The following is a 25,207-nucleotide window of genomic DNA, read 5'->3' as shown; positions in this document are numbered from 1 at the left end:
CACATACTACCATATAGTGCCACATACATGACCAATCTCCAATTCCATAACCTAATTAAACCCATAACAAACTTGCACGGATGATGTAGGACAAGAACTTACTCGGATAGATTATGGTCTAGTGAGTGGCTTCCATATTTCTTGAAGATTGGGGCAAGAATGGATGATTAGAATGCTAGTTATTCTCCTTCTCTCTTTAAGATACTCTTGCCTCTCTCTAAAATCATCAGACATTCACTTCAAAATGAGCCCCAAAGGCTATTTATCAAAATAGGGCCGGGTTATAAAAATAGGAAATAGACTATTCGAAGTCAAGTCTATGGTCGCAGAATGGACTGCAGAACAGATTGTCGTCTTTATAAGGGACCGCAAAATTAACTTCAAAAACCTGTGCTGGCCTAGACCGGTATATGATAAGTCTGTGGTCTGCGGAGCACTTCTAAGGCCACAGAGTGGATCGTAGAATCACTCTCCAAAATGTTTCATGCCAAATCTGCGACGAAAGTGCGATCGCGAAATGGATATGTGATCGCAGAATAGACCGCAAAATGACCTTCAAAATGCAATTATTTTTCTGCTCAACTCTACGATGTTTGTGCAGTCCGCAGATCAAATCTGCAGCCACGAACTTGACCGCATAATTGGCCCTTCAGCAAAAAATTTCCACCAACACTTCATGCTGTGCACATATGTCTACCTCGGCACAAAAAAAATCTTAAATTCCTTGGCGAAATTTTACAGGACCTAACATGAGTAAACAAGATGAACCAGTTATAATTAGCGGGGTGAAGATTAATTACTAACTAATTCTCTTTAAATCCTATATTAGTTAAAGTTTGCCTATGTTAAGGTGATATTAAATCATGAAGGCAAATTACATCTAATATATGAGTGTCAAATACATGATAATGGAATACGATAAAACGACAAAGGTAGTAGGTAAAGTAATAAAGCAATAAACTAGATTAAGGAAGCAATAAATAATAATGAAGGAAATGAGGGAAAGGAGACTGGACTCTGATGGTTGTTCCTCAAGAATGTAGGCCAAACAATTGAAAGATACGGCTATGGCTGACATGGACCTTCCAGAAAATACAACAAGGCTGGTTTGGGCCTGAGTTCTTTAAAACTCAGAAGGCCCAAATATGTACATGCCTAAAAAAGAAAAGAGGTCATTAGATGTATATTCAAAAATATATGAAATGTATATAGACAAACAGTTGGAACAAGAAATTTAACAATGTTCGAATACTATAGGAAATTATATTAATATGGTAGTTGTACTCGGTAAACAATTTACATTGAAAACCTTTCGCTGTCATTAAACATTAAACCCCTAAAGAACTAAATCTGCCAATGAATTAAGGGCTGAGGAGGTAGTTCTACTCAAGGTCGATGCTCCTTTTGAATTCTTCGACACTTCAAAGTTTCCAAGGAACTCAAGGCCCAGGACAATGCCTGTGCTGGGGAGGCTAGCCTAACCTAGAGTTAAAATCCAATTCCAAATACCTTTAAACATTAACGACATATTTTTCTTACGAGTTTAAATGCCAATGAGGCCCTTTTAATGTAAACTGAATGCTATAGCATTACTAATTACCACAAAAATATAGCTTCCCTCCTAACATAAGAACATATAGTCTACATTCGATACCAAACAAAACATACATATCAGGTAAATAAGGATCTGACTTTCGAATGTACACAGGAAAGGAGCAGAAATATCACAAGCATGATGTAAAGGTCTGATCACCAGAGAAGAGCACACTCAAAGCAAATGCAAGCTATATAGGGTCATATATGCAATAACTCAATAGATACAAATGTTCTTTTTTCTGGAAAACCAACCACGAACTGATTGTTTTGCTTCTAGCACATACATGGGTTAATAATACTACTAACACGTTAAAGGTCATCAATGAAGATTCAGACCAAACAGTAATGGCTAATATTTTTACAAATGTTATCAAAGATATCAGGAACAAGATTAAATTCTCGACATGACTACAAGTTCACAGATTAAAACACGGAATCCCTAAGGATTCAACAAGTCATCATGTTCAAGCAGCATCAATAAAAGACCTCATAAGATTTAAGGATCAGATTTAGTTTTAAAAACAACATTAGCGAAAGGAGTGAAGTGCTTCTGGACAAGGCATGAAATCAGGAATCAAATAGGAACATACAATATTCAGTTAGTTACATGAACTGTTCAAGTGAAGTTATGACTTCATATAGACAGGGGATCTTTGCACATTCAAGATCAAGTTAAACATGTCATGAAGAAAGGGAGTTACAGATGAAGGATAACATTGTATCAAAAGAAAGTTTAACCCAAACATAAGTCTAGTTTAAAATCTAAGTATGAGGTGGTCATGCTTGTGTTTTCACAAATTATTACTTGATTATAACAGAGTAACTGAGTCCTATTTTAAGGATGTCACGACCCCAAATACCGGTCATGATGGCTCCTATCACATGACTAGGCAAGCCAACCATTTAACTAACAACAACCCATTTCACTTTAACATTTAAGCCATTTTCTATCACAAGTTTTAAAATACGAAATTCATCATAAGCATTAAAGTAGCAGAAATATGCGGAAGGTAAAAATGACAATAACTACACAGCCCCAACAATCTAGTGTCACGAGTCTAGAGCCTCTAATACAAGTCTGAATACCTACTACATCAAATATCTATAGAAATGCGGAAAATAACAGGATAGACGGGAGAAAACAGGGCTGCGAACGCCATGCAGCTACCTCGAAATCCTGGCAAATGCTGAACAACTGAAAAGCTCTCACTCGGCCTCTCGGGCACCTGAATCTGCACACAAGGTGCAAGGAGTAACGTGAGTACGCCAACTCAGTAAGTAACTAAAGTAAATAAGTATTGAAAGAAGTGATGAGCAGTTCGAAAACATATAACCTTAAAATCAGTTCCGTCAAAAGAATCACCATTTCCAATTTAAAACATTGAATTGAGTTATTTAGCAATATATCCAACAGAGACTTATTTAAAAGAAGAGTGAAACAGTAGAAACAGCATAATAGGGCCCCTCGGGCAAAGAATCACTCAAAATATGGCCCCTCGGGCAAACCTCTCAGTACTCACTTTCAGCACTCGGCTCATTTATATCTCAAAAATATAGAAATCATAGTAATCGTTGCGGCGTGTAGCCCGATCCATATGTTTATAGTCGACTATGCTCACTGGGGGTGTGCAGACTTCGGAGGGGCTCCTACAGCCCAAGCGTCATATCGCTGCGTCGTGCAGCCCGATCCAATATATATATCGTTGCGGCGTGCAGCCCGATCCATATAAGTATCGCTGCAGCGTGCAGCCCGATCCATATATATATATATGTATAAACATCCTCACAATTGGGGTTCTCAACCTCTCTCAGTCTTTAACCTCACAGCCTCTCGGGCACAACAATGGAAATTAGGGAACTCAACCCAGACAGTCCTCACCATTAGGAGTAGTGTAATAACCCAATTTTAAAACATTTAAGCAGGTAAAACATGACTGAGAGTTTGCTTCTAGCAAGTAAAGTGAGGAAAATAGACAAAATGCCCCTAAGGGTTGCTACAGGTCGGCACAAGGCCCCAAACATGGCATACAGCCCATAATACAGTATATAACCCAAAACAAGGAATAATATAATATTTCCAAACCACATACGCGGCTTAATAGTCGCTACGGGACGGACTAAGTCACAATCCCTACCGATGCACGCCCACACGCTCGTCACCTAGCATGTGCGTCACCGTGTTTGTCAAAACAAGTCAAATACCGAGGTTTTGTACCCTCAGTTCAAGATTTACAATGGTTACTTACCTCAAACCGGTGAAAATACTACTCTGTGACGCCTTTGCCTCTCGAATCGGCCTCCACTCGCGTTGAATCTAGTCAAAATCAGAATTACGCCATCAAATATGCTAAGCCCAAGCGAAAACAATCAAAAAATACCAAAAATCCCGAAATTACCAAAAACCGAGCCCCAGGCCCACTTCTCGAAACTCAAAAAATTTTACATCATTAGATTCCTCGTCTTCCCACGAGTTCATACATATCAAGAACACAAAAATTAAAGTCCAAATCACCCCTCAAATCCCTATTTAGAAGTCTCTTAAACTCAAGCCCTAATCCTCCATTTTAGCCTTTCAATTTCTTAAATTACAGCCCTAAATCCATGAAAATCTACCATAGAATTGTGTTTTAGGTCCAAAATTCCTTACCGTAACGAGGTCTCTTGATTTCTCTCTTCAGATTCGCCCCAAAAGCTCCAAGGTCGAAGGCGACAATGGTGAAATAACCAAAAATCGCGAAATGAAATAACATATATGGTCTGCCCAGGCTTTTCCGCATCTGCGGTCCAAAACCCGCTTCTGCGGTACCGCATATGCGGTGAACTCCTCTGCTTCTGCAGAACTCACTTAACGGTCATATACCGCATCTGCGGTCAACTGGTCGCATCTGCGACTCCGCAGGTGCGGTCCCGATACCGCATCTGCGGTTCCTGACTCTACCTCTTCAGACCGCATATGCACCTTCCCTTCCGCACGTGCGACACCGCACCTGCGGTCCCCAAACCGCAGGTGCGAAAACACCAGAAGCAGCAATATCAGCTTGTGCAACAAATCTCTAATCTCTCTGTTAGCCACCCGAAATCATCCTGAGGCCCCCGGGACCTCAACCAAAAGCACAAACATAACCCAATACCTTATTCAAACTTGTTCCAATCATCAAAACACCTCAGACAATATCAAATCTACCAAATCACATCGAATTCAAGCCTAAATTTTTAAATTTTCCCGAAATACGCTTTTGATCAAAAATCCAACCAAAACACCTCCAAATGACCTAAAATTTTACACACACATCCCAAATGACATAACGAAGCTACTGCAACTCTCAGAATTCCAATCCGACCCCGATATCAAAATCTCGCCTATCAACCGGAAATCGCCAAAATATCAACTTCGCCAATTCAAGCCTAATTCTACTCCGGACCTCCAAAACCCATTCCGATCACGCTCCTAAGTCACAAATCACCTCCCGAAGCTAACCAAACCATTGGAACTCACATCCGAGCCCTTTAACACATAAGTCAACATCTGGTTGACTTTTTCTTTTTTTCCAACTTAAGCCTTCTTAAAAGAGACTAAGTGTCTCAACTTCACCAAAACCAATCTGGATTCGATCCAACCAACCCAATGCCTCAAAACATAGATGAACAAAGCAATAAGAAGCAGAAATGGGGGAAACGGACTGGTAACTCATGAGATGACCGGTCGGGTCGTCACAAAGGAACATAATCTTAAAGATAAAATGCATGTCAGCTTTTCAAAGACCAATAGTAACTTAAAAGGATTAGAGGTAGGGATGTATTGCACCGAGTAAGCTTTGAATTGAATATACAACTAAAGATGTTAACTAATCAAGAAACAACCAAGTTCAGCTTAACAATAAATTATTAGCCACTTATAACAAAGAAAAAGAAACAAGATCATGATTGTGTTTATGAAGGAAAGATAACTTGATATCAACAGAAGACATACAGTAGAGCCATTGGTATTCATGAAAAATAGAAAGTTCAATCCAAACAAAACTAAGTCAACAGATGCAACAATAACTAGATGAGATCATAAAAATGCCATAGTGAAAATTCAGAAGTTGCTTTCACAATTTAAAAGACACAAGTATAGAGAAGAAAAACATATAAGCACTTAGATTCCATGCTTACGTTAGATGGTGTGAACTTAGGGAACCTTCAGATACATCTCAGCTATGATTATCAGACAATAATCTTAAACACGGGACTAACGTAATACATAGAAGTAACATATAAAGGTGAAGGTTGTTGCAAAATCATCAGTGAAAAACTGTGGGGTTTAGGCATATGCACAATCATTCAAGATTAGAACTCAAAAACGAAAATCATCAAGAATCACTTAATGGCTTGATCAATCATCAATTAAAGACTCAAAATGGCAGGACAAATATCACAAGCAGACATTAGACTTAACAGAACATAATCAATGACATACTAATCACAAAGAGGACAACTAACACATTTATAACATTCAAAAGAGATGAACAAAAGAAAGAGATAAGGGATGTGTTGACCTTTTATAGGGCAGCAGACCAAACAAAGGCTCTCTCAGTTTCTTAAGACCTCAGGAACTTCAAGTTCGAATCAGCGACAACACTCAAAAAACAAAAAGAAAAGAACGGTAAGGAACCCTAGGATTTTTTAACTTAAAATTGCTCTTAGATAATATCAGTGTTATGTCGTAGTGTTCGTGTTTGGTGAGAACATTAAAGGCCCCTTTTATAGTGCCATTTAAGGCTCTAGGGCTTTTCAAATTCAAACCGGTAGTGGAGAGTGACGCATGGTAAACGATGATAGAAAATCGAGTGAAAATCAAAAAGAAACATAGGGGAATTCAGTGTTGAGTTTACTTGAGAAGGGAAATCGATTGTTGAAGGTTTTGAACCAACGAACAAATTAAACCCTAAAACCCAGAGATCACTGGGTTTAACCTCTAGGTGTAGAATTTCATGATGAATCTATAAAGAAAGTTCCATGCATGCTCCGATTTGACGGAGTATAAGAGAATTTGAATTTTCACGTTTAAGCTTAGGGTTCCAGATTTTAGGCATTTCAATTGAAACGATGAAATGGGAAAGGAACCAATGGTATTCATGGATTCAGAAGGCAAAAGAGATGAATCTCTAATCGATTTGTGACCTTGCAGGAATTGGTGCAAGGTTTTTGATTGATTTGGTTTGTGAGGTCAAGAGAAAAGAGAGAGAAGAAGGGGAAAGAGAGGCGGCAAGGTCAAAGATGAAATGATTTAGGGTTTAGGTAATTGGGGCTGATCTCTAGGGTTAATAATGAAAGGTTGATCTGGGTTGTTGATCTAAAAGATCAACGGTCCTGGCATTTTGGTGTTAAAATATTTTTGTGGAAAAATTTTGTGGTCGTTGGATTCTTGTGTTCCAACGATCGAGATTAAATCTGCTAGTGTTAAAAGTTAAAGAGGAAATGAGGTTAAAAGTCGTGGGCCGTTGATCTAGGACACAAACGACCCAGATTTGTTATGTTTATTTTGTGAGGGTGGGAGACGGATGATGTGGCACGACCTTATTGGACGAGAAGAAACAACGGGGATTGCTATGGTGGAGAGATGGGAATTAGACATGGGTCTTTTTTCCGGATTGGGCTGATGCATTGAGTCAAAATAATTTAAGTAATGGCCATCTTGCATTTGACTTGAGAATTGCAATTGTGGCATTTTGGTCTTTTAACCCCTTTGAATTCAATAAAATATGGTACAAATAATTATTATATACTACTAATTATTTTAAATTGATTATTTATAAAAATACTTTATTTTCTGCATGGTAACACTAACTTGGAATTTTCATATAATGATCTAACTAGCTAGAAATTAAAGTGTAATTTATTAAATTAATTATAGAACCTAGATAATGTATATATAAAAAGTTATTTTAATAATATTAAAAATAGTAAATATATTTGTAATTACATAACGTTAACACTACGCGATTAATTTCAAAACTATCACTTGAATTAATTTGCAAGAATAGGTATTCATTACTAGAAAATACTTTTAAAATATTTATTGTAAATTATTAAGTATAATTAAATTAATTTAAAAGGAGAGGGTCAAAGTTGACCGTCAACACAACTATTTTGAATTCAAGTAACATAAACGTACATAACATATTCAAACTTAATATGATTACCCTAATAAACTTTCTTAATATTCAAAATTTAATTTTATAATGCTAATAAGTGTGCTTAGAATAAGTTAGCTATTAAAATTTCTTAGTTTTGGATACAAATTTTGTAATAACTAGCAGGAAACATACGTTGTTTCACTGAAATATTTTAAAAATACGTCCCGACTTAGATAAAATTGTAATTATAATTAATATTTTAAATATTAGAGTACAGTTAGTTTTAAAAAAGAAATCGGATGGTAATATTTATTATTTAATACATTGAAGTCAGTTATGAATTTGACAATTCACTTTTCAAGAACTTTTTGAACCCTTTAATTAATGAGCTTTACTTTATTTTCTTCCATAATGATATTTTTATTAAAATAAATGAAGGTTAAACGTAATTTTAATCCTTGAGAATATTGCTTCTTTACTTAAACCATTTTCCTCCTTTGACTGAAACAGTGTTTACATTTCTTAGACTTTCTTTAATGCATTCCTCGGATTATTATTTCTTTCTTATACTTCACTTCACAATAAGTACTTATTTATTCTAATTCTATTCAATATTTTTTGCTTGTGTTGATGTAATTTTATATTGTTTTCTTGACCAAGTCATTTGTTAAGCATATTGTTCTTAGAAATTATGTAAACGCATGTTTATTTTTCAAAATTATTGTTCTCCTTAAATGTCATCTGAAGAAAATACTACAATAATAATAATAATAATAATTATTATTATTATTATTATTATTATTATTATTATTTTCATATATGTATATAATCTATTAAGATATTATTTTACAGAAAACTGAACTAGAAAATTGAAGAAAACAACTCTGTTTGGGTCCTTCCAGGTTTTTATTTCAAATTTTCACGTTTTGAAAGAGAAGACGATACTTTTTAAGCGCAACTCTATATTTTTCGATAATAAGCGTTCAATTTTCGGTGTGTTTATACCCTATTTATATTGTTATACATATGATATTCAATAAATTATGATCTTAGTTGAAGTGCCTAAATAAAAAATATTGACAAAGTTATTTAGTGTTGTATTCCTTCAACACTATCCTCATTTTTCTCGGATGAAAAATTTCTTTCAAATTTCCATCTTTGACTTCTACTCTAGCTCCAAGTAGTCTTCCAGTATCTGCTTTGGAACTTGACTAATTCGGATTCGCAACGAAGTTCTACCAAAGACGACTCTTTACCCTGAACTCGAACCCGAAAACTCTAAATAAGGAGTACTACATTTACTCTGCCATAACCTCTAGTGGCAGCTAAAGTAGTCTACAACTTGGAAAAAGTAAATTAGGATTTTGATAGATCAGGCTAAGGAAGATAAGGAAATGGTCTAAGGATTATAAACTTTTGCTATTATAGAACCTTTTTTTTTAATAACCGTTGTGTCTGGACTAATTCCACGAGATATCTGCTACATCGAACGCGCCTATGCAAAGATTTGGGTTAATTCTCTTAGACCGATTCTAAAGATTTTTGTGAGGGAAAAAAGAAAAAAAAACACACAAAACTAGTTTGAACTCAAAATTTATGTTACTATCTGTAATATCAAAATCAATACATATTACATGTTCAAAGTTTACTAGTTTGTACTTTTTCTAATGTGTGTTATTTCAGATTCAAAACAATACAAGATTTTGAACCATTCCCTGTGTTTCTTGTAGCAGCTGTCGTGGCGAGTAATGGAAGTTCAATGGCTGATAATGGCAATTCAATGCCTTCTCTCTTTCTGCTATTTCATTAAACAATTTCTTTCCAATCTCAAACGACACAAAAGCATCAATAGCACCATATTCAACTTGTTCATAGCTCAAATTCTCAGCATCCCACTTACTCAAAGTAATATTCTCTGGCTTTTCCATTATTTTTTGTTACAGTAACCTCTAATTGGTCACCGTAGAAAGAAACTCCGTACACTTCAGCCATTGATAAACAACACTAAAACATACAACTTCTGTTAATATGATGTATATATTTTTCAGCTGTTATTTGAGAGCAGCTATATAATGTCATTTTTTTAATATTTTACTCATGGCGCCAGTAGCTGGTCCTACATTACTGTATGGGGTCGAATTTGACCGACCACGCCCCCAAGCAAGCACGACCAACCGTATATACAAAGGTCCGGTTGAAGGGACGACCCAAGGACAATACAAGGGACGACCACGCAACCACGTCGGCCCCTCTATAGCGTGTCCTTTATCTTTATCATGTACTTTATCTTTATACTTTATTGACAGTTAAAATGAAACCCTCCGCTATATAAGGGGGGTTCTCAGTTGTGTAAAGGATGGGATTTTGATCAATAACACTCTCTCTCTATCTGACTCACTCTCTCTCTATCTGATTTATTCTCTCTTATCTCTCTAACAAACATCATATTGTTTTGCTTCTAAGTTCCTCTGATTATCATGCACAAAAAGGCGAAACCCATCCTAGAGTCAATTATTTTCGATTACGATTTACCCCCTACTTGTATATTGATTGATTTGCTTAAATATTGTTCGATAACTTTTAAAGTCAAACAATTTGGCGCGTCTGTGGGAATTTCGGTAGTCGAAATCATAGTTCACATCTAGGATATCGAAAACAACAATCGCTATCCTAAAAACTCCGTAGAACCAGCAAATTGCAGATAAAGAATCTAGGCTGAAGATGATAGCCGATGTCTCAACCAACCTTATGGGCCCCCTCAAACAAGGCCGGTAGAGAAAATATTGCAAACATAACACCAAGTAGTGTTCCGGAGGAGGAAATTTCGCCCTCCTCACTCGAAGATCTAACGATCTTGCACGAAAGAGGGGCTTCAACGTCTGCAGTAAAGGAAACGCCTCCAGTAGTCAAAAAGTTACTGGAGGAGTGATTGACGAACACCCTAAGTGGCCTGCTCGAGAAACCGTCCCCGGGAAACCCCAAAGACTCGCCAACGGCAGAAACCGCTGCAGCCGCCGGTGAACCAAGTGCTATGCGGACGAGCAGCGCCCATACAGATATCAACACAAGCGACAATGCACTTGCGACCGTCCTAAGGAAAATGGAAGAAATGGAGAACGAGAATAAGGTGCTCCGTGACCAAATGAAGGAGCATCAGGAAAGGGTAGACAAAAGACCCGGTGCCCCGAAACTACTGCCAAAACGCGACGTAGGAAGGTTCGTCGAGCAACCATATAGCGAGGAAGCTGCTCCTCACCCAATCCCTAAAACCTTCAAGATGCCCCCATACTTGAGAATATATGACGGGACCACGGATCCGGAAGATCATCTGATCCACTATGTAACCGCTGTAAAAGGAAACGACTTATCAAAAGAACAGATGCCGTCCGTATTGCTGAAAAAGTTCGGAGAAACTTTGACAGGAGGAGCGCTAACATGGTACTCACAACTACCAGCTAGATCGATATCAACGTTTGAAGACGTGACGGATAAATTCGCCACCGCTCATGCAGGAGCAAAGAAGGATGAAGCAAGAGTTAATGACATCTTTGCGATCAGGCAAACGACGGGCGAAGGGCTCAGGGACTTCCTAGCACGATTCAACAGGTTAAAAATGAGCCTGCCTAACGTATCGGAAGGAATGGCGGTCGCCGCCTTCCAAAATGGGTTGAATAGAGATGGGTCAAAAGCGACCAAGAAGCTACTCAGCCGACTCATGAAGTATCCCCCCACTACATGGGAGGAGATCCACAATGCCTATTGCGCAGAAGTAAGGGCAGACATCCAACCCATCGGTTGACATCGGTACAGTCAGAAATCAGGAGAGATCGATGCAACGACGGGCGACGGGAACCACCCCCACGGTTCAAAAGAGAAAGGCATCAGCCCTATGCTCGAGCCCCTAACCCACCTCTTCCGAGACATCCGGACGCCTTGCAACGACACACCGCCCCCCTTCGGAATGAATGAGGTATGCCCCCATTATTATCCGCTCATAACTTTTGTGTCTCACCTTCAGAAATAGTGTACGCACTGGAGAAGCTGGGTACGAAGGAACAATGGCCACAGAAAATGAAATCAGATCCTAGCGCAAGGAAATCAAACGTCCTATGCGAGTTCCACCAGGAAAGAGGACACAGGACCGAAGATTGCATAGGTCTACGACAAGAAGTAGTCAGAATGCTGAACCAAGGATACCTGAAGGAGCTGCTCAGCGACAAAGGAAGAGCCAACTTCGCCAGGGGACGCGATCAATCTCAAGGACCACCAAAACCGCCATCCCCAGCACGAACCATACAGATGATCGTCGGCGGCGGTGACGACTCAACGATCAACCACGTAAAATTAAACTCCACACACAAGTTGAAACGCACGATCGCTCACGAACGGTATGATGACCTCGAAGGTAGTATCACCTTCGATAAGTCTGATGCCGACGGTTTGTCTTTCCCTCATTATGATGCTTTAGTTATAACTTTACGCATTACTGATACTGATGTAAAAAGAATCATGGTAGACTTCGGAAGCGACGCGTGTATTATCCACCCGAGGGTTTTCACGCAAATGAGGCTCGAAGATAAGGTAATACCGCGTTACATAACACTGACAGGTTTTAACAATGGAGTAGAGCGTACCTCCGGAGAAATATCATTGCCAGTCCTGGCGGGAGGAGTCACGCTGGAAACCACATTTCACATCATGAACCAGGAAACGGCTTACAACGTCAGTATAGGACGTCCATGGATACACGCCATGCGAGCCATCCCCTCGAGTCTCTATCAGGTAATCAAGTTTCCCACCCCATGGGGAATCTTCAGTATCCGAGGTGAACCACGCACTGCCCAAGAATGTTACCGGATCGCCCAGGACTGCGCTCATACCAAGCAACTGAAAGGAGCAAGCGTGGAAGCATAGCAATCAGCCATGTCGGGAACTAAAATCAACCCGACAACGGAGGGCATTAGGGACCCAGACGTCGTAGAAGCCTGCAAAGCGACAATCGAGGATCTCGACCCTGTCATGCTCGACAATACCGACAGTTCGAAAAAAAGCCTACATCGGGCATAACCTCTCCGACCCAGGTAAGTACCATGAATTCTTAACTAACCATGCAGGTTTGTTCTCCTTCTCGCATTCAGACATGCCGGGGATCCCAAAGCACATCGCCACTCACAAACTGAACGTCGACCCACTTTACCCGCCCATACGGTAGATAAGAAGGAAATTCAATGCCGCGATCAACGAGGCAGTCAACGAAGAAGTAGATAAACTGCTGGCCAATGGTTCCATCAGAGAATCGAAGTACCCCCAATGGGTCGCCAATGTAGTCATGGTAAAAAAGAAAAGCGGGAAATGGAGGATGTGCGTAGACTTCACCGACCTGAACAAGGCATGCCCAAAGGACTCCTTCCCATTACCTCACATCGATTAGTTGATAGACGCGACAGCCGGGCACGAGCTGCTAAGCTTCTTGGATGCCTACTCTGGCTACAATCAGATCCTGATGGCCGAAGAAGACCAAGAGAAGACGACTTTTATTACTCACCAGGGGACATACTGCTACAAGGTGATGCCCTTTGGGCTCAAAAACGCGGGTGCAACATACTAGAGGTTGGTCACCAATATGTTCAAAGACCAGCTCGGCAAGACAATGGAGGTCTACATCGATGACATGCTAGTAAAGTCGGCCAAAAAGGAGGACCATATCGACCATCCAAAGCAAGCCTTCGAGATACTAAGACAGTACGGGATGAAACTAAACCCAGAAAAATACGCCTTCGGCGTGGCTTCAGGAAAATTCCTGGGTTTTCTCGTATCACAGCGAGGTATCGAAGTCAACCCGGACCAGATCAAGGCCACAGACACGATACCCGAGATCCTGAATAGCAAGAAGCAGGTGCAGAAACTAACAGGGTGAATAGCCGCTTTATCCAGGTTCATCTCGCGATCCTCGGACAGATGCCACAAATTCTTCAATTTACTGAGAAAAGATCGAGGGCTGCAATGGAACGAGGAATGCATCAAAGCACTAAGGAAATTGAAGGAATATCTATCTTCGCCACCTTTGCTCGTCAAAGCAGACCCAGGCGAGTGCCTACTCGTGTACCTGACGGTGTCTGAAGTTGCTGTCAGCGCCGTCCTAGTTCGCGAAAACAAAGGTACGGAATCCCCTATTTACTATATCAGCAAAACTTTAATAGACGCCGAAACAAGGTACCCGCACCTCAAAAAGCTGGTTTTGGCATTAGTCGTAGCTTCATGAAAGCTTAGACCCTATTTTCAATGCCATCCCATAAAAGTAATAACGACCTTCCCCCTAAGGGGCATCCTACATAAACCCGAACTCTCGGGTAGGCTCGCCAAATGGGCCATAGAGCTCAGCGAGCATGATATAACCTATCATCCAAGAACCGCCATCAAGTCACAGGTACTTGCCAACTTTGTCGTCGACTTCAGCACAGGGATATTGCCAGAGGTGGAACAGGAGGCCCTCCGCGCCTCCGCCCACACCGACCTCTGGTCTCTCTACACTGACGACGCTGCGAATGCCTCGGGATCGAGACTGGGACTCATCCTCAAAGTCCCCACGGGAGAAGTAATTCGCCAGTCCATACGATGTCCCGAGATGACTAACAACGAGGCCGAGTATGAGGCTGTGATTGCAGGAATGAAGCTAGCCATCAAATACGGGGCCCGTCGGCTCATCCTCCATTGCGACTCTCAACTCGTAGTAAACCAAGTCACCGGAACCTACCAAATCAAAGAGCAGAGGCTACAAAAATACCAGTCAGAAATCCATAAGCTGATGCCGGAGTTCGACGAATGCCGCTTCGAGCAAATTCCCAGGGGACAAAATGTCAAAGCGGATAGCCTGGCAAAGCTGGCCGCGACCACCAAAAATATCAACAAAGAAAACGTGGTCACTCTCCTCCATTCAGCCGTCGACCACGTCGAGGTACTCTCTCTAAACTTGACTTGGGACTGGCGCAACCAGTTTGTATCCTACCTGTAGGACGGGACACTCCCACGCGACAAAAAGGAGGCCAAGAAACTTCGGGTGCAAGCAGCCCGCTACAGCCTAATAAATCACGATCTCTACAAGAGAACGTTCGGTGGTCCCCTTGCTAAATGTCTAGGGCCACACCAGACTAGGCAAGTATTAGAAGAAGTGCATGAAGGTCATTGTGGCGCCCATACGGGGAACCGCGCTGTTGTCCGATGCCTCATACGCGCCGGCTACTACTGGCCCACCATGAAGAAAGAGGCAGCGGACTATGTCCGAAAATGTAAACAATGCCAAAAGTACGCCCCTATGATACACCAGGCAGGAGAACTCCTCCATTCGGTCACTTCGCCATGGCCATTCATAAAATGGGGAATGGATATAATCGGCCCTCTACCGGCAGGACGAGGAAACGTACGCTTTCTGTTAGTTTTAATTGATTATTTTTCTGAATGGGTGGAAGCAGGTGCGTACGCACAAATACGCGAGCAAGAGGTATTCGCATTCATATGGAAAAACATCATATGCCATTTCGGCATCCCCAAAGAAATCAGTTGCGATAATAGGCCCCAGTTCATCGGCAAAAAGACAACCGAATTCTTCAAGAAATGGCACATCAAGCGGATACTCTCCACCCCATATCACCCTGCTGCTAATGGCCAAGCCGAGTCCTCCAACAAAACAATACTAAACATACTAAAAAAGAAGCTAGAAGAAGCCAAAGGACTATGGCCCGAATTACTACCCGAAGTGCTATGGGCATACCGGACTACACCCAAATCCAGCACGGGAGAAACACCGTACTCGCTGGTCTACGAAACTGATGCAGTTATACCCGTCGAGATCGGAGAACCTAGTTTGAGATACTCCCACACTAGTGGAGCGGACAACGACGACAGCAGGTTACAAGACCTAGACGAAGCCGAAGAACGAAGAGACATGGCCCATATAAGAATGGCCGCCCAAAAACAACAAGCAGAAAGATATTACAACAAGAAAGCCAGGGTAAGACCGCTCAGAGTCGGCGATTATGTCCTCAAAGCCAAAACACTAGCATCAAAAGACCCGAACGAGGGAAAGTTAGGAACCAACTGGGACGGGCCATACAAAATCACAGCAGCAGCGAGCAAAGGAGCATTCCAACTAGAGACGATGGAGGGAAAACTACTCCCAAACAATTGGAACATCGCCCATCTCAAACACTTCCACTTCTGAAAGGCGTCTCCCAAGTCGTACCATTTTTCCCTGGCCCGAGTTTTGTCCCAATTGGGTTTTCTCGGGAAGGTTTTTAACGAGGCGACGAAGGGGACGCCCGGTGGAACAATAAACAAGTTCACTATATCGGCCAGCCGACACAGTCCGCAGGCCAACATAGTAAAGGGACTACCCTAGATTTCTCCACTATTCTCCATTGTATGAACAGAATTCTCCATTGTACGAACAAGATCTCCATTACATGAGCAAGAGGCAGTCGACATTCGACGACGAATACTACCTCGACGACAGTCGAAGTAACATCCTAATGGCTAAGGCCATCGATATCGGTTCGACCCCGTTCGAACCACGACGGATACTACCTCGACGACAGTCCAAGTAACATCCTAATGGCTAAGGCCATCGACATCGGTTCGACCCCGTTCGAACCACGACGGGTACTACCTCGACGACAGTCGAAGTAACATCCTAATGGCTAAGGCCATCGACATCGGTTCGACCCCGTTCGAACCAAGACGGATATTACCTCGACGACAGTCTCGACGACAGTCGAAGTAACATCCTAATGGCTAAGGCCATCGACATCGATTCGACCCCGTTCAAACCACGACGGATACTACCTCGACGACAGTCGAAGTAACATCCTAATGGCTAAGGCCATCGATATCAGTTCGACCCCGGTCGAACCACGGCACGACAATTCAACGAACGAAAAAGAATCTCTACGGAGACTAAGCATCACGACAAACAGACAAAGCAATAAAGGTAAAAGTTGTATCATGACAAAAATCATGTTTACATTCGTCCCCATGGACGGGTCCCAATACATTATACAAACAAAAAATATATATACAAAAGGTCAATATGCAAAAGGTCAAGATTGCCCATCACCCCCCGACTGGTAAGCATCATCATACCAAGGGCCAGAGTCAAGATGGTTGACATCTTCGGAAGCGAGCCCCCTTCCCCCCCCCCCCTCGGGAGAGTCGGCATCGTAACCGCAAACTTCACGAGCGGCACGAGCCTCGTCCCTCCGTGCCTGGACTTCTTCCTCAGTGGCCCGGCCCGCAGCATGAAGCTCGCTATACACATCGAGCTTGGCCTCCGCGAAAATCCACATCTCATGCGCATTACGACGCGCAAGCTGTTCAGGCGAAGGGCGAGAAGTGGGAGGCCGTAAAAGCCTGTGGATCTCCGCCGCCCTGGCATCGAGTTCGACAGTCAGCTCCGCCACCCTCCGTTGAAGATTGATGTTCTCCGCCGCCACCCCACGGCTCAATTCGAGTTCGTCATCTTTGGATCTAAGGAGCTCCTCTAACTCGTTGTTGCAGGCTACGGCTCTCATCAGCTCGCTGTCCGCCTCCTCCAGCTCGGCTCCTTTACACTCCGACTGGGACTGCCCCCGATCAACCTCCGCTCGATGTTTAGAGCGGTACTTCCTATATTTCTTTAACATTTTCTTAAAGAGGGCAGTCCGTTTCTGCTCACGGTGTCCCCTCTCCACCTCCAAGACAAAGATCTGTAAAGAGAAGAGAAAAAGCGAAAGTAAGTATATTCCAAACCTGCCCGACAATATACGAAAGGAAGAAAGAGAATAAAAAGTACCTGTAGAGCCATGCCCGACACCCTACGGGACAACTCCGCGTCACCCACCGTACTGAGCGTCCTACTTCGTGGGCGTCACACAGCAAGGTGAAGGTCGAAGGCCTGCTCACTGTTTGACAAGAGATTAAATGTCGCCGGAATAGTAATGCGACGGTCAGAGCCATCCGTCGTCATCTCTACGCGGGTAAGACCAGCCACAAACTCGTCGACATCTCCCTGAGCAATGTCGAAGCCCGATCCTTCCGCCACACCACTGGGTTCCTCAACGTTAGTCGATGGTTCCCCCCCTCCCCCCCCCCCCGACGACCCGTGCGGAGCTAACGCCTGGAGCCGTACCCCTCTGCTGAGCCGACCTCCCCGAAAGAATGGCATCGGCCATGAACGCAGGTCTGGGCGTTGGCCGAGGTACCTCATTCCTCTTGGCTTCAGTCGCCACCGCCTTGCCTTTCTCGAGCTTCCTCCATTTCCTCTCTGGCGACTCCTCGCCATCAGAGGGCTCGCCCATGGGTTGAGAAGCCGGCACCGAGGGAGTCGGCTCCCACATTACTATGGTCGTGGAGGTAGCCCCTCGTAAAGGAACTGGAGAAGGTCCCCCTTGGAAGGACTCGACCAATATATCTTGATCGTCCAAAGCAACGTTAGCTCGCTTGGGAACAGGGACTGCCGTCTTCTTCCTCGAGGCACCTCGACCTGTCGACCATACAAATATGTAAGAAGGAGAATAAGCGGAATCACAAACTGTACACGACAGAAATCGGAAATTTACCTGAAGAGACTCTTGGGCCGTAGCGCTGCCTAAAGACAGGCCAAGTACGAGTCTCCTTCGCGTGAGGTAGCAAACCAGCGACCCATCCCCTAAGGTTGGCAACGGGCCATAGCGGATGAGCCATAGCTGTAACATAAAGGGTTAGAATGGCAATGATCGCAAACAAAAATATGTAACGGACAGCGACACTTACGTTTTGAATTCCACCTCTCCGGGAATCCGACGGGGTTGGAGACCAGGTGCTCGGTCCTAACAAAGAAATATTTGCGCCAAAACCCGCGACTAGCCCGATCGTCGGTCTTGACCACTAACCCCCTCGTGCCACGGCCTCGTAGATGTACCATGGTCCCCCTCAAATAGCAAGCGCTGAACAGCTGCAGGAGGTGATGGACCGTGACGCCACATCCAGCCAACTCCGCATACTTAGTCAACAACAGAAGCACCTTCAGAGTGTATGGCGTGAGCTGAGCCGGGCAGACGTTGTAAAACCGGCAAAACTCCTCCGCCAAGGGAAAGATGGGAAGGTTGTAACCAATCGTGAATGGATATTCGTAAAAGGCGCAAAACCCTGGCCTATGAACATCCACGTGATCCTCTCCAGCCGGGATCATCTCTACATATGCTGGTATATTGTATTTAACACGGAGGTTATCCAAGTGATTCTGTAACGTTTTGGAAGACTCCGGGACCGGAACAGCGGAATCCTTATTAAAATCACTTCGGGATGAGGTGCGTTGTGGTAGCAGTGCCTCCACGGTAAGAGGACTCATATCTTCTTCCTCCTCCGCCCCGCCGCCATCAGAAGGCGGTGGCGTGTTCGACGGAGCGGCTGCCGGAATCCTCTCGTTACCACGGCGAGGTTTAGGCATGATCACGATAAGGAAAGAGCTTTGAACGATACAGGGAAGGAGGGTTCTCAATCAAGGAAAACACACCGGAAGAAGGAAGTGTACACTGAAAGGGTGGAGTGTAAATGATCAAAAGTTTGGGTCAAGTTAAACCCTTCCCCTATTTATAAGGATTGAGATGCGCAAGAATCGAAGAGGCAGAATTTGAACCAGTGCGGGAAACCAAGCGCCGGAGCTGTTGTGTTCCTACCTCGAGAATACGCGTAATGATGACGCCTGCGGACGCTGACGTCACATTGGGAAAGGTGTCACATTTTGACGACCTGACAGTCATGATGACTGCCTCCTATATGTCACATCACGGTCCCTTGGCAGGGTCAAACTCTCCAAAATTAAAGGTGTTAATTCCGCCCGTCGAGGACGCACCTCGCTGCGACCCCGACGAGCGGAGGGACTAACTGTATGGGGTCGAATTTGACCGACCACGCCCCCAAGCAAGCACGACCAACCGTATATACAGAGGTCCGGCTGAAGGGATGACCCAAGGACAATATAAGGGACGACCACGCAACCATGTCGGCCCCTCTATAGCGTGTCCTTTATCTTTATCACGTACTTTATCTTTATACTTTATTGATAGTTAAAATGAAACCCCTCCGCTATATAAGGGGGGTTCTCAGTTGTGTAAAGGATGGGATTTTGATCAATAACACTCTCTCTATCTGACTCACTCTCTCTCTATCTGATTTATTCTCTCTCATCTCTCTAACAAACATCATATTGTTTTGCTTCTAAGTTCCTCTGATTATCACGCACAAAAGGGCGAAACCCATCCTAGAGTCAATTATTTTCGATTACGATTTACCCCCTTCTTGTATATTGATTGATTTGCTTAAATATTGTTCGATAACTTTTTAAGTCAAACAATTACCACTTCAAGAGCACTTCTTCGAGATAAGATGTTAATTCACCACGTTTCTGTCTATTTTTCTCGAAACCATTTTATACCAGTACATAGTAGCAGAAGGAAAAAAAAGTAACAAGTCAAAGTAGTTTGTTTCTTTACCTCTGCAATGCTACAAATTGAAAGAAAATATACTGGTTTACAGAAAGCAGGAATTAATAGCACGAAATTCCTTAACTTAATTTCGATCTCAGGCTTACTGCCTTCAAAAATACAGAGCTAATGCACATATTTAGTTATTCACACCAGATTTAGTTCTCTCTGCATGCATCAGCTTGGGATATTATACAGAAAAATGCAGTCCTTCAACAATTGCTTAACAATTGTTATATGAAATGGTAATGTGTACCATAGACTTAAAAAGGGCAGTCCGGTGCACTAAGCTCTCGCTATGCGCGGGGTCTGGGAAGGGCCGAACCACAAGGGTCTACTGTACCCAGCCTTACCCTGTATTTCTGCAAGAGGCTGTTTTCACGGCTTGAACTCGTGACCTCCTGATCACACGGCGGCAACTTTACCACTTACCATAGACTTAGTATTGTAAATTTGACCGAGTCTTAACTTAAAATAAGGAGTAAATGTATCACATGAATTACCTCTCGATAGTCAATAAAACAACCAGAAGGCAAGAATCAAGATGATATGAAGAGTTGAGAAAGGAGTTCCGGCCATCTCAACAACGTAGCACTAGAATAGTTTCTTTCTTGGTTCGAATACAATTTCAGATTTAGGAGATGCCCGAGGGAACCGCATCAACTCCTTTGAGATCTTCAAGGATTGGCTTTCATTAATACTTGAATCTACCAAAAGGATGGCCTTACGGAGTAAAGGGGCAGAGCCAAGTATGAACCTTACAAAGCGCAATTCAGTTCTTGAACCATAGAATTTGCTTATACGCAATGTTTGAAGATTATTGAATCCTGGTTCCGCGCAGTCTGGTTCTTCAAAATAATTTACATCAACTTCCATATCACCTTTCTTCCCCTGGCTGGACTAAAAGTAGTTTAAAAGTGAAGTAATGTTTTCAGCTCTTTACTCATAAAATGATTAACCAACTCATGAATTTAGCTACTTACAAGAAATTGAAGTATCTTCAAATTGGGACAACTTCTAAGAATCCTTAGAAGGGCAAATATTTGATCTTCACCATCAAAATTATAACGAATAAAATAGAGAGATCTCAAATTGGTGAGGCGCGTGGGAAGACTCTCTGCTCTAGTACCTGAAGCCAAAACCTAGACAGCAAAAAAACACAAAAGAATAAGGTTAAACATTACATATATGTGCATTATTCTGAGCTGTGCGGATAAATCAATATTTGCAACTAACCTTGAGGAAGTATCTGCCCAAAATAAGATAACTAACATTATGCCAACAGCTGAGAAAATTGGTCAAATTCATCGCGTTATCTTGTCTATTTTGTGATACATCTTCTTGGGATGTAAATCCAAGTATTCTCAGCTTCTCACATTCCATGAAAAAACTCAATTTAAGGGTACCACAGCTATGCAAAAATAATATTGAAAGTTCTGGGGCATGTATATTGAAGAAACGAAGACCACTGCAATACATAAAACACAGAATCTTAAGGTTTGGCATCCAAAGGGAAGAATGTGCAACGTCTAATTCAAAGGCAAATCGCTTAAGGTGAATCCGTTTGAGCATGTGGAAACCCCTAAAACTGCATGGTGTCCTGAAAATGCAGTTCAACAGGGCCAAACGTTCTAGTCCCACACCATACACATATGAAGGCAATTTATAAGGAGCATTGCCATTGTTTTGATTCTGAAGAGTGAGATTCGCGAGACCATTCCTAGACAAAAATAGCATCCATCGATCTACAACTGAGTACTGAGAAGAAGGTATTATCGATATATCCAGGAGGAAGGTCTTAATGGCTCCATGGTGTTGGAACAGAATTGTACTAATGATGTCTATTGTGTCTGATGGTGTTCTCTTTGTGCAAAACCGTGCATCAAACACGAGTTCTGGGTTTGAAGCCCAAACATATCTCCATGCTCTAGACAAAACACTCATTTTTGCGGCATCCTCAATGGACAAATGATCCTGAATCTGGTGTATAACATTAATAGGAAGATCCGTAAGCATATCGAGTTTGTCCCCTCCAACTGCAAGTCTCGTACAGCTATCTGTCATTGCCATTCTGACTTCTGGTCATTTGAACAAAACAGAGGGAACTTAAACATAAATGAGAACATGTTTCAACATGCTGCATACACTAATCCAACGTAGCTCTACATTATAGTCAGGAAAGTAATGTCATACTTTTAGACGCTTGACATCAATCGAAACTCAAGTCAACTCATGTCTATCACAATAAAATCATGGGGAATGAATATATGTTAGAACAAAGCTCTTGCTATGCAGATAGATAGCATAGGTGAATGGTGGTCATCCAAACATTTATCAATATTATACACAGTGGCGTAGCCACATACAATAAATGGTGGTCAGTTGAACATCGAAAAATTATACTGGGTATATAAATCAAAAATTACTTTTTATACATGTATAGTAAATCTTGAACGCCCTTAGCATAATTCCTAGCTTCGCCATGGATATATACAAACTATTCTACAAAGTATGCCATGAAGAAGTTTAGCTTCAAAATAGATCCAATAATTGCAACTACGAGAACTTTGGACCATATAAAACTTTAAAACATCTTTATCAATGTTATTGAACTATGACACTCCCATTAAAAAATATTGAATGTAGTATACATATATCTTTATAGTTTACATAGCTTGTTAGTAAGCAATTCTAGCAACATAACTTTAATTAGCTAGTACTATAGAGTTTTTTTACACCTGAATATTAAGAATACTACTACTACTACAACAACAACAAACCCAGTGTAATACTACGAGTGGGGTCCGAGGAGGGTAGTGTATACGCACAGGGGCGGATGCAGCAAGCGAGTGCCTTGAACCCAGTACTTTTGACGCGGATCATAAATTTATGTGTAAAAATCTATCACAATTACAAAAAAGATATGAAACCATAACTTTAAATATACTATGAGTTCAATGCTAAAAACATTAAAGGTTGAACCCATAGTGTTTAAATCCTAGATCCGCATCTGTGTAAGCAGACCTCATCGGCACAAGGAAGCCTGAATATAAAGAATGAGTATAGTATATATATACCGTCACAATTTCAGTTCATTGAAACGTATAATTAACTCGTAAAAGTACATATAATACAACAACAACAAGAAGTCCACTAAATTTCCATTAGTGGGGTTTGAGGGAGGTAAGATGTAGGCAGCCTTACCTACTCTATAAGGGCAGAGAAATTGTTTCCGATCATACATATCCAGTTACAATAATCATAATTTACCCTAAGAAAGGAAGGGGTTTGGGTCTAATTATCAAAAGAGATTTTGTAATTTTTTTATTAAAAAAAGGAAGGAAAACATACAATTTGATACCTTTAAAGAGGAATGTCAATATGAATATTTGAGGAATTCGCTGCAGATTGATTTTTGAGAAAGTTCAATGTTTGGGGTTTTGTACCAGAGGAAAGTCGACGAGTAACAAAGGTTTTGTAGATCAGATATGAAAACCAACGACCAGTTTCCCATTTTGATTGGGAATTGGATTTGGAATTCCTGACATGCGCGGGAGCTTTTTTTATTTTTTATTTTTTTATTTGTGTTAACTCGTTTTTACAGTGTAAAATAACTTTTTAGATAACTAAAGAATCAACCGCAATTATTCGTTCATAATTGAATGAGATTAATAACTTAAAAATAAGGTAGGTTAATTATTTGATATAACACATTAAAAACACTTATTATGTAGTAATATTTTTTGATATTGTCTATAAGTTAATTTTTTTCACTTCCAAGGGATTCCTAATCCTTTACTTGTCGAGTTTTTGTTTTATGAAAATTGGGGTTGTGTCACTTCAAACTTCTAGGGAATTTTTTGAAATTATATTGATTATTATGATAGTAAATACTTGACTGACAAGTTTGAGTTCTTTCTATTTTGCACTCTTTAATATATGTATCATTTTTCTGTTTGCATTACTCCTTTCGTTTTATTTTTTTAAAAATTGCAGCCTGACTTTTTTTTAACCCCTCTACTGATTAGCATTATACAAAGATGTGCAGATAGCAGAATGCTATGTCAACCCTGATTGGTCTGTTCACTGATAGCTAGAGAACACACAAGAGATGTAAACCGCACTAGGCAATATCGATGCGACGAGCTTTGACTGAAGAGATTGTTGGTGAGGGAAATCGATCCCAGGTCTCACATATGGAAAACCACTCACCCAACCAACTCAGCCAACTTCTGCGCGCAATAAAACTCTAATAAGTTAGCACTAAAGAGATACTTTACACCTGAACCTAAAGAATTGTATACACTCACCATTTCCATCCATTAGTTCAAGTAACAAAATAAAGGATCCTGTACACTAGTCATTCAAACATATAGAACAGAAGGCAAGACGACGATGAAGAGCAAGAAAGGGGTTCCGGCCGGGAACGGAGCTAGAACACAACTTACGGGTTCGACCAAACCCAGTAACTTTTGTCCAAACCATGTATTTGTTTTAACAAATTCATCGAATATGTACAACTTATTAATTTAGAACACAGTAACTTATAAAACGGATCAGATTCCGGAACCCATAAACTTCAAATCTTGGCTCCAACTTTGAATCCGGCCATCTCAACAACATGGCATTGAAGATCTACCTTGTTCTTTCCTGCAAGTATGGGAGTATCTTGGAGTTCTTGGTTGCCCACTCTTCTCGAACCTGGTGTATGAGCAAGTCGGAATCCCCGATCACTAGTAACTCCTGAACGTTCATGTCAATGGCCAGCTTGAGCCCCAAGATGCAGGCTTCGTACTCGGCCATGTTGTTGGTGCACGGGAACCTGAGTTTGGCGGACACCGGATAATTCTGACCTGTTTCTGATACTAGAACTACCCCTATGCCAACTCCTTTAAAGTTTGCTGCTCCGTCGAAGAACATTCTCCAGCCATCATAGGATTCTGCAATGTCTTCTCCTATGAAAGAGACCTCTCATCAGGAAAATCGTATTTAGAGGCT

At 41.7% G+C, this 25,207-nt stretch overlaps 4 protein-coding genes across 4 annotated transcripts in view; 2 read left to right on the top strand and 2 right to left on the bottom strand.

Annotated features, from left to right (window-relative positions):
* The first annotated feature begins 11,786 nt into the window (after positions 1-11,786).
* On the top strand, positions 11,787-12,629 carry LOC109209287. Its single transcript, XM_019372531.1, has 2 exons — positions 11,787-12,103; positions 12,221-12,629. Exons 1-2 carry the CDS (start codon positions 11,787-11,789, stop codon positions 12,627-12,629), a joined length of 726 nt encoding a protein of 241 aa, XP_019228076.1.
* Positions 12,630-13,067: 438 nt separating this feature from the next.
* Positions 13,068-16,315, top strand: LOC109209286. The gene is made up of 6 exons (XM_019372530.1): positions 13,068-13,371; positions 13,481-13,628; positions 13,674-13,873; positions 14,381-14,670; positions 14,728-15,132; positions 16,142-16,315. Exons 1-6 carry the CDS (start codon positions 13,068-13,070, stop codon positions 16,313-16,315), a joined length of 1,521 nt encoding a protein of 506 aa, XP_019228075.1.
* Positions 16,316-20,399: 4,084 nt separating this feature from the next.
* LOC109209288 (F-box/FBD/LRR-repeat protein At1g13570-like) lies at positions 20,400-22,281 on the bottom strand. Its single transcript, XM_019372532.1, has 3 exons — positions 21,446-22,281; positions 21,193-21,351; positions 20,400-21,109 (listed from the first exon to the last, which is right to left on the bottom strand). The coding sequence occupies exons 1-3, from the start codon at positions 22,277-22,279 to the stop codon at positions 20,804-20,806; spliced, it is 1,299 nt and encodes a 432-aa protein (XP_019228077.1). The 5' UTR covers positions 22,280-22,281; the 3' UTR covers positions 20,400-20,803.
* A 2,436-nt stretch (positions 22,282-24,717) lies between these two features.
* The window catches only part of LOC109209284 (F-box/FBD/LRR-repeat protein At1g13570-like), a 3,234-nt gene continuing 2,744 nt past the window's right edge, over positions 24,718-25,207 (bottom strand). The window contains exon 4 of the mRNA XM_019372527.1: positions 24,718-24,848. Coding sequence (XP_019228072.1) covers positions 24,823-24,848 — 26 coding nt within the window. The 3' untranslated portion in view covers positions 24,718-24,822. The remainder of the gene's footprint in view (positions 24,849-25,207) is intronic.

This window comes from Nicotiana attenuata, unplaced genomic scaffold, assembly GCF_001879085.1.
Source record: "Nicotiana attenuata strain UT unplaced genomic scaffold, NIATTr2, whole genome shotgun sequence".
Taxonomy (NCBI): domain Eukaryota; kingdom Viridiplantae; phylum Streptophyta; class Magnoliopsida; order Solanales; family Solanaceae; genus Nicotiana; species Nicotiana attenuata.
This window is presented reverse-complemented; position numbering and strand designations above follow the sequence as displayed.